General features: G+C 39.3%; 1 protein-coding gene across 2 annotated transcripts in view; it reads left to right on the plus strand.

Annotated features, from left to right (window-relative positions):
• The window catches only part of MIA2 (MIA SH3 domain ER export factor 2), a 35,999-nt gene extending 26,756 nt beyond the window's left edge, over positions 1–9,243 (plus strand). For both annotated transcript variants that reach the window (XM_030949504.1, XM_030949505.1), the window contains 8 exons: positions 477–544; positions 1,196–1,278; positions 1,634–1,765; positions 3,282–3,434; positions 4,774–4,905; positions 7,425–7,501; positions 7,897–8,152; positions 8,923–9,243. In XM_030949504.1, the coding sequence (XP_030805364.1) occupies positions 477–544; positions 1,196–1,278; positions 1,634–1,765; positions 3,282–3,434; positions 4,774–4,905; positions 7,425–7,501; positions 7,897–8,152; positions 8,923–9,071 (1,050 nt within the window). In that variant the 3' untranslated portion in view covers positions 9,072–9,243. The remainder of the gene's footprint in view (positions 1–476; positions 545–1,195; positions 1,279–1,633; positions 1,766–3,281; positions 3,435–4,773; positions 4,906–7,424; positions 7,502–7,896; positions 8,153–8,922) is intronic.
• Positions 9,244–9,680: the final 437 nt, after the last annotated feature.

The raw sequence follows: 9,680 nt of genomic DNA on the forward strand, positions 1-9,680 counted from the left end.
AATGTTTCTACAAAATTTGGTTTTGCGTTTTTTTTTTCCAAACAGGAAAATTTAAAATATCTCCTGACTAACACATTCTTCACTTTAACAGAATGTCTGAGATAAAATCCTGCTAAAAGCTATGGTGCTTTGTGGTCATAATTCCAGAGATTTTATCTATCTGATTTTAAAATACAACATTCTTACATAGAATTTGAGACTTCAGATCTTCTGTAGATGCTTCAAAGCAGGTATAACCAAAGAATTCAATTTCTGAAGAACCTGCAGGAAAGCCTTATCATTCCTCCAAAATTTGAGTTTTAGAGCTGCTAATATAATTTGCTGACATATGTGAGGCTCCATACATGAGTCATATCTTGTGAAAATGCAATTTATACACTTCACATAGAATGTCTTGGACCTAGGACTTGTCATATTTCTGAAGCATTTAATCAAAAAATAGCAATATCTAAGCCTGGTTTTTGTCCTTTCCAAAGCTGACAGCCCGAGCAGCTGAAAGACACCTCAATGATATAAAAAAAGAAAATGCACATAACAGACAAAAGTAAGTGCAGTTCTTCTCCACTCCTAAACAAATGCAGTTTGGCATGTGTTGGATTTTGGCAGATTGATGTTTTCTGTTTATGTATTGTGGCCCAAACACAGCAGAGAGGTTACAATGTTTGAGTTCTGAAAGAAGGGGAGTCACTTGAGCTTTCCTGTAATTATGACATGCAAGAAAGTAAGAACTGAGGAACTATGTGAAGTATTGAAATACCTCAGGAAAGAAGCAGAATGTAGTACTAGAACACAAATGTTGGGGGGGGGGTATTGTTTGTTTTAAGTAAGTAAAACTATTTCATAGCTTATCTCAGAAGTTAATGCTGAACGAACAGTTGGTGGTAATTGAGAGGAACTTTCAGGTGTGGGGTTAACTTATACTTGGAGGGCAGTTAGAGTGATGTCATACCAGGAATGTGATATCTAAAATGCAACCTCGACTTCTGAATTACAGTTTAAACACAGCAACATAGAGAAATACTTTCAAGCATTTTTAAGTTCAGAGTACTGTGACATCCTTTGTCATATTTATTTAGGAAATAAAATACCTTGCTTCATTAACCGGTTAGGTAGAAGGCCTGGCAGTAAACAGTGTAGTCTGGTAAAGCTTTTGCATTTATTGGTCACTTACTGCTTATTTGTTGTCTCTTTGCAGATTAACTGAAGCAGAATTTAAACTTGAACTTTTAGAAAAAGACCCTTATGCTCTTGATATTCCAATGAGACCATTTGGCAGAGGTACAGTATTGAATTGTAAAATAGAGCCTAATTCTTTTGGTTTATGGTTTTGCTTCCCAAGACCACACATATTTAATTGTTTGAAAACTATCTTGGCCATGTGTATGTACAAATACCAGTCATTTAAAAAAAATAATTGGGTCATAAGTGACTCTAGGTCACATCAAGTATTTTGTTGAAACTAAGAGCATTTGTATTTTTGATGAGAGTAGACTGGGAATATGTTACACATAGTAATGAGAGCACAGTTTTCATTTAGTTACACGGTTTAGTTTTTAACTTCACATGAGAAGTTATCTATACAGTTGTTAAACTAAGTATTGTGAACTTGAGTATTTTGTTTTAACTGTTCCAGAGCATTCCCCATATGGACCCTCACCAATGGGCCGGCCTTCATCTGAAACAAGAGCTTTTCTTTCCCCTCCAACTTTATTGGAGGGTCCTTTAAGGCTTTCACCTATGCTTCCAGGTGGAGGAGGAGGAAGAGGTACAATTCTTAAACTTGAAAATGTATCTATTCTGGATTTCTCTCTCCTCTCCTATAAACCTGTCACACCTTTTCCTCTTGTTAGTGACAAAAAGTATTAAAACAACCAATTCAACATCAACAGTTAATTGGACAAACTCTTCCTGTTTTACAGCTTGCTTCTAAAGCTTTTTAATGTGTAACAATGCAATTGGAAATCTAGTTTTTATTGCTAGGTTGGTCAGTGGATTCATTTTAGAAGCATAAATTAAGAAAAGTAAAAAGCCAGACTTATCCCTTGTCTTTTCTTTCTTGGACAGATGGGGTTCTGAAATAAATGTGATTGTAAAGTAAAAGGGAATCAATTATTTTTCTGAAGAAAGAATACCACCCCTTCCATCTCATTGGTCTACAGTCTGTGAAAGAATGTTGTCAAAAACACGAGGTAGTTTTATTGGAAGTTGTGGTATTGGAAAGTTACTGGTTCAGTAAATTGTTTCCCTTCCCTTTGTTCTAAATTTGAAGTAGCCATCATACACAGAGAGTGTTTCTTCCCTACTGATAGAAGGGACCAGGAGGGTTGTGTGTAAGGAGGACAATTCAGAAATTTCAGAATAGGTGAAAGTAAGCTGGGGTTGCATGAGTTGTAAGGGAAGAAAAATACCCTCCATTCATATTTCTTATGCTGATGGAAGCAGTTTAGGTAAATGCTAGAGTGAAGTTCAGCATCTGTTACAGGTAATAAAGAAGCTACTGTTTAATTTATTTTTACCATTGCACCCACTGAAACCTCTACTTAATTAGTGGGAAATCTGTTCAAATTTCTATTCTATAAGGATTTCAGTAAGTGCAATTATAGTACTTATCTCAGAGTGCACAAGACACACAATGGCTTCAAGTTTTAGGTTGAATTATAGCATGGAGAATTAGAGAATTATAGCAGAATTCAGTATTTCTGTAATTTTTCAGACCCAGTCTGTTTTAGAGGAAGCTTGCAATCTAAAATCACTCATTTTTATGGTTCTTATTGCACTTGATTATGTGTTGACCTGGCCTTAGAGGATTTTTTTTGTTTGGTTTGGATTTTTTGGTTTGGTTTTTTCCTTCTTGAATAAAGAATTAGACCCAGAAGTGTGTTGAATGCAGATGGGTGTTTTATGATGCCGGTATTAACTCTCAGCGTACTAATTGTTAGCTTGATTAGCAGCCGGTTTTTATCACTGAGAGGATTATTTATCATGAGGGTGCTGGTGTCTGGTTCACATTAACTGAAACTTGTAAAATGATTAGTTTTTTCAAAAGCATTGCAGGTCCTCTATGCTGTGCTGTTACTGAGCTAAGACTTTTCACTGCACACCTTTGAACATTCTCGTGGTCGGTAGCAAACAGCCGGGGAGCCCCGTGGAGCCAGCACCTCCTGTGACCTGGCAGTGCTGGCATTCCATGATCTGTTCCACTGTTTCCAGACTGAATGAGGAAAGCCAAGGCAGAGGATTTAAAACACAAGGGTGAATAACTACTCCATTTCTTCAATTAGGATCCAGAGGACCAACTGCCATGTATGAAGCTGGAAGTGAAAGAGGAGAGCTGAATTCTGATAGATTAACTGATCCCCACAGACCACCATCAGATACTGGATCCCTGTCTCCTCCTTGGGAAAGGGAACGCAGGATAATTCTGCCTCCACCAGGTAAAAACTCTGCTTAGCTACTGTATCCGTGGAAAAGAGCAGTTACTGACTTGCAGTCTATATATTGAACTATTTGGGGTTTAAAAATATTAAATGTTTTCTTGGACCTGCACATGCAACGGAACTGGTTTTTTTAAATAGTAGTTTTTTCCTCTTCTTGAACAGCGTGATTCACTTGCACTTCTCTGCTATCTTTTAAGTACATATTGGTATTATCAAGGGACAATCAACTGTTTGGTTTCATCATTTTACTGGAAGTTTGTTTAGTGCATTAAAAGACCTGTGTGGGCTGGATAGAAGTAAATTATCAAGAGATTTAAGAAGTAAAATTTATTTAAGTCTAATTTATTTAAATAAAAATTAGACAGTGTTGAAAAAATTTATTTTTCAAAAAAACCCCATTTATATTAATAGTACAGGAGTGCATTCATCCTCTCTGGCACGTGTTTTCCTGTTGATACTGTCTCTTCAGTGATTAACAGCAGCAAAATCAGTCTTCATTCCCACTTCTTCAGCTAAACATCTGTATTGCACTTAACCACTCAGGGAAGGCAGAGATGAGTTAAGAGGATTCTGCTGATATTTCTCAAGGAAAAACTTGGGAGAATGGATAACCTTCCTGGATACCTGTAATAAAGAAGAAAAAACATTGCAAGTTTAGAAAAAAAAAATTAGGTAACCTCAGTTATTACTGCAGCAAGCAATACACATCTGTGTGAAAGCCTGGTGGTAGAACTCAAGGTCCTCTCAGGATGCAGTTTCTCATCTGGCAGGTGTGCTCTGTTGACAGGGTCCTGCAGAGAGGTAGTTTGGTTTCCTTAGCCTTTCCTTTTTGTTCTTAGCCCACCTTTGTCTTTGGATCTCACTGATATGGTTTTTCTTGTAGCTGCATGACAGATTGCTAGATCTGATGCAGGCAAGTTGGTGGAAACGTATTACAGCACTATGAAACATAATGGAAAACAGTATTCTTACCTAAGAATGGCTTAAAACATATAGTACCTTATTTTGTCTTCCATCTTCTTTGCTAGGCTGAACCTTTGTTTCAAAGCCCCACTGTTTATAACTTAGGCAATCATAACTTTTGAAATTCTGCTGTATGTTAAACCAAAAATCAATGAACTTTTTCTTTTGCAGCTCTTTAGAAATATAAGCAATTGGATATACTTGGTGGAATTCCTCTGGGTTATTTAAGATTTGTTTGCTCACCCCAATTAATAGACACTTAGTATATTTACAAGAGCTTAAGATACCCAGAGAACCTTTCTGGTCTAAAATTGTGTGGAACAGAAGGAATAAATCTTCATAGACCTGTTTTTTGTGATTTCTTCAATGTTAGGTGAGCCTTATGCTGATCCAGCTCTTCCTGCTCGAAGACAAGAAAGATTTTTCCCTAATCCTCCAAATACTGGAAGACTTTCTGGACCAGCAGAACTACGAACTTACAATGTTCAGTCTTTTGATAAAACAGGTGGGAGTTGCTTCCATGATACTCTAGAATGGAAAATCCCGGTGTAAGCTGACTGTGCATGGTAAGCTGTGGCAAGAGGACAGGTTTTTAGCTACCACAGACCTGAATTTTCATTGTGTAAGAAACATTTGAACACCTGCTGGCCTTGATGCAGCCATTCCCTGCTGGAGCAATAGCCCTCCCTGCTGTCAAGTGGGTAGGATTCTGTCAATGGCAGTCATCAGGTATTTTTGAGGTCTACCCTCACTGTTCTGTATATTGGTTGAGAGTCTGTTTTTGGTCCCTGCCATGAGGCTTATCACAGCATTAAAACATGACAAAACCATACTTGCATTTCTGTGCCATATTTGGTAAGGTTAGAAAGGCTCAGACTCACAGAGAGTGAAACAGAAACAGCCAAATGTTCAGGTGTCCACTGGCTTGGTGCACGGAGGCAGAAGGTCTGAGGCCTCTTCCTTCAAACTGTTGACCATAGTGGCAGCTTTTTGTAGGTCACAGTGAATTGCCCCAGTTTAATCACACTTTTCACTGACCCACTAGCTTTGAATTGGCCAATTATGTACATTTTAGTTTGTGACACTTGGCAACTGCCAGAAGCTCATAGGTAAAGTTTGGTCACAGAGCTTCATACTTACTAAGCATTTTTCATCTTTCTGTAATGCCCTGGTAAGTCACATGTGTCTGATTCATCAGCAAAGTGAAGCCATTAAATTCCTAGCAGAAACTTCACCACCCAGGACTCCGTTCCTGACAGGATTAGTAGAAGTTACCATCTCCCTTGCACTGTTTCTGGCCAGAGGAGGGAGAACCTTTGCTACTCGGTGTCAGAGTGTGTGAGAACTGGGAATGCTGGCTGTAGTTTCAAGCTGAAGTTTCAGGTTTCAAAGTGAGTTGTTCTTTACTGGAAGACAGCTCTGTCCCTGTGCAGCTACTGACCTTCCCTCTTCCCCAAGCCTTCTGGCAGTTTCACTTCTGCTTTCTCATTTCTGCCTTCTGATACTTCGTGTTCCACTGAGGTCTTTCTTCTAGCACCTGGCTGCTGACTGAAGGACAGGAGAGGTGCACTGTCTTTGCACTTAATGCATCCTTTTTTTACCCCTTTCTTCTGTCACTGCCAAGCAACAATTAATTTTTTTTCAAACCTCGTAGTCAGTTCCTGGGCAATTCAGGGCCGCTTGAATGGAAACAGGATTTTGGATAACTTTCTTGCAACCATCTAACAGGTCATTAAGTGTGTGTGAATGTTGCTTTTTAGAGACACATAATATCTCTAGAGTTGGCTTAGTATTTGTAAAAAACCGAAACCCCCAAAAAAGCCCTGCAATTAAAAAACCAACGACCAAAAAACAGCCCATCCAGCACATGTAACTTCAGAACAGCAGTGTGTCTCACAGTACTGAAATCAAGGCTCCTACTCATTAGAGTTAACAAGTTACATTTCTTAGGAAGATAATCAAAATGTTATTTGAAGTGAACAAAAGCATATGGATTTTCCTAAGATAATGTGGAAGACTATGAAACTTTTCACTTGAGGAGGTACCTGGAGCAGGAAGCATCTTCCCAGAAAGAAGAGTTAAAGGTTGACAGAGTTTGTGAGGAACTTCTAAGGACCTAAAATGCAAAGTGTTATGCAACATAAATATCAAGGCATGAGTATTCTCTTTGTCTGTGTGACACAGGAGTTGAAATGTTTTAGATTAAGTAACAATATCATCAGCAAGGCCGAGCTTGCCTGAAATGACAAGTAATTTAGAGTTTTTGAGAAGACCTGTCTGTTCATTGAGAAAAAAAGCTTTGTTTGCTTTCAAGCAGTAGAAATACAACATGCACATAAAAATTCTGTCACTAGGTAGAAGTCTTGTTTTGGTTTGTTGTTTTTTAGTATAATCATCTCTATTGAAGCTGAAGCGTAAGAAAGCAATATTTTTCAAATCCCAGATTTGGGGGGTTGTTTGTTTGTTTAAAGAAAGTGTATTTAGTGTATATATTTAGTATATTTATATCCAGTCAGATTCTACTCTCTGACAATTCCCTTTAATAGTTTTCTCTAGTTGTTAATGAAAATACTTGTTCCCAGCAAAGTTTAAAAGTAAAAAGATTGAAGTTTCTATTTATCTCTTTACTTATAATGTAAATAAGTCAAATGAGAGGAGGAGGATCATGATGATGGTGGTTGTTGTTGTTGTTGTTGTTATTGTTATTATTATTCCAACTACTGATCCAAAACTGATGTAGTTCTGGAAGTTTCCTTGATTATTTGTCAGCCAAGAAGGGAATTGGTTTTTGTCATACTTGAATAGGATCGGTGTGAAGCTGTGTGTCAAAAGCATATCATAGCCCAGCCATTCCCAGCATGGGGCTTACCGAAGAAATAAACTGTTAGTGGGAGGGAGGGGGAAAATGGAACTGCTGCTTGCTGTTGGTTTGTTGCCAGTCTATCCTGATTTCAGAAAAAAATACTGAAATTGGTGGAGAGAAAGAGATCGGCACTGAATAACTTTTTAAACTTTTGCATACAGATGGACAGACATCTTCAGAACATAGTCCACAAACAGAACCAAGTGGAGAGGGGATGAAGGATCATTCTAACTTTAGTGTAAGTAGCTAAAGAGAGGCTTGACTTAAAGCTTTAATTTTCTGCAAAAAACATAGAAACATTTGTCTGTAGTCTATTGGTCACATTATATTGCACTCTTCAGTGCAAATTATAAAATTATATGTATACTTTACCACAACACTTATTGTCCTGTGAATTACTTTGATGTATTACTAATATAATCCCTGTTGAAAATTAATTATATCCCAAAAGATGAAGCTGTGGTCAAGCAGATGGTCAGTACACGTAGATAGCCTTGCTCAGCATCATGCTGCAGCTAAGGCAAAGTTGGAACTAGCTCTTAGCTAGTGTCACACCCACATGAAAGTGGGCCTGATGGCACTGGAGATGTTCCCTTTCCCTCCCCTAACTTCTCTGGTTTCCTTGTATTGCAGAACTCGCTCCCTGATCAGTCGCTGGCACCTGGAAGTGAAGCTGTGGGTTCAGGGTTTGCACCCCCACCTTTCCCTCCAGTCAGACCCCCACTGATGCCTGTGGATCCCAGAGCACCACCAGTACCTTTCATGAGACGAGGCCCTCCTTTTCCTCCCCCTCCTCCTGCTGGCATCTACGGGCCACGGGAATGCTTTCCAGGGCCACGGGAATGCTTTCCAGCACGAGACTTCGGGCCTCCGCGCCCTCCACTGCCAAGTACGTGCCTTTAGCCAGCCTTTGCTTCCAGCTGATGAGCATGAGTGCTTTGTGCAGGTAGTGAGGTACCACAGGGGGTAGATGTGTACATATTGGCACAACTGCTTCTCAATTCAGCTAACAGGGAGCATCTTTTCTGACTGAGGTTCGTTGTGTTGTACACTTCCTTTTTCACAACAGCTCATCTTGATCTTGTAACAAATACTAGCTTTGGCTGGAAAATATGGAACATGCACTGTTCAGCATTTAAAGGATTCTTTTTGGGGGGTAGGAAAGCAAGTTGGTAGGTTACCTTAATCCTTTTCTTCCTATGAAATTGCATCTTCCATAAATCTTAAAAGTTTCATCCTCTGGCTCTGAAGTGTGCTGGTGCCCTGCAAAGGGACAGTCCCAAAATAACTGTTTTCCCTTGGAGTTTGCATGACTGGAGCAAGGTGTAAGTATCAAACTGCAGGACTCCTTTCTGACTCTTGCTGTTCTCTGAATAAGTGTGAAGAACTAAGCCAAAATGTCTGTAAGGTGTGGCAAACTGAAGGGGCAGCAGCAGCCCAGGAGCTGGCAGGTTGGCTGCTGCTTTGAGACTGTTGTGGGTAACTACTGAGAAAAGTGATGGTTTGCCCTCCTCTTGCCTGGCATCTCTGTCTCTTTGGATCCTGACATGTGACTTCTAGTTAGATAGGCCTAGCTGAGCAGTAAGCCAGCAAGAGGAGCAGGTGTACATGTTTACTGTTGTGGTTGATATTAACTGGATTACTCTGCTTCTCTCACAGTAAGAAATCCATTTCCAATGAGACCTTATCCTCACTATCCACCTCAACGACCTGGATTTTTGCCTCCACCACCTCCTCCTGAAAATAGAGTTGAACCATCTCAGTCAAATCCATCAGCTGTAGAACCAGAACCACAGCAGGAGACTTGACAGTCATCTGGTCAATGTCCTGAACCAGTTTTGTGCTCTCCTACTGGCATTTTCCTTATGTTAAGTAACCATTGTTACTTAGGTCTATACAAACTACTTCGCTCAAATTGAAGCTTAATAGGAAGAATTCTCAGGATAGTATTTTGTAAATAAAGAATTAAATACCTATGAATATTGTGAATAAGTGATTTCCACTGTACAATAGTCATTTTAAATTACGCATTTCTACCTTGAGTAGTCTCTTCAGAGGTGTATAAAATCAAATCATGTGAACCTTATTGTAAAAGTCCAGCTGCTTTGTGCTGGTTGAGCTGTACAGGGAGTCTCTCTGCATGCCAAAAGTGATGCTTGCTGCTTTATGAATAGGATGTGGAAACAGTTAATAAAAATCTACAGAAAATGAAAGCAATGTCACTGGTAACATGGTATAATAGATAGGTAAAGATGAATAACCATGATTCTCCACTCGAGTCCCCTCTGTTAATGGCCTCATAGGTGATCTTTCAGCTCTCAAGCTCTACACTGTGGCAGTTCTCCTGACATGACACTGAGGGGGAAGAGGCAGCAGAAAAGCTGAGCACCTCTCCCATCACTCTTCAAAAGCTGGAG

This window comes from Camarhynchus parvulus, chromosome 5, assembly GCF_901933205.1.
Source record: "Camarhynchus parvulus chromosome 5, STF_HiC, whole genome shotgun sequence".
NCBI classification, from domain to species: Eukaryota; Metazoa; Chordata; class Aves; order Passeriformes; family Thraupidae; genus Camarhynchus; species Camarhynchus parvulus.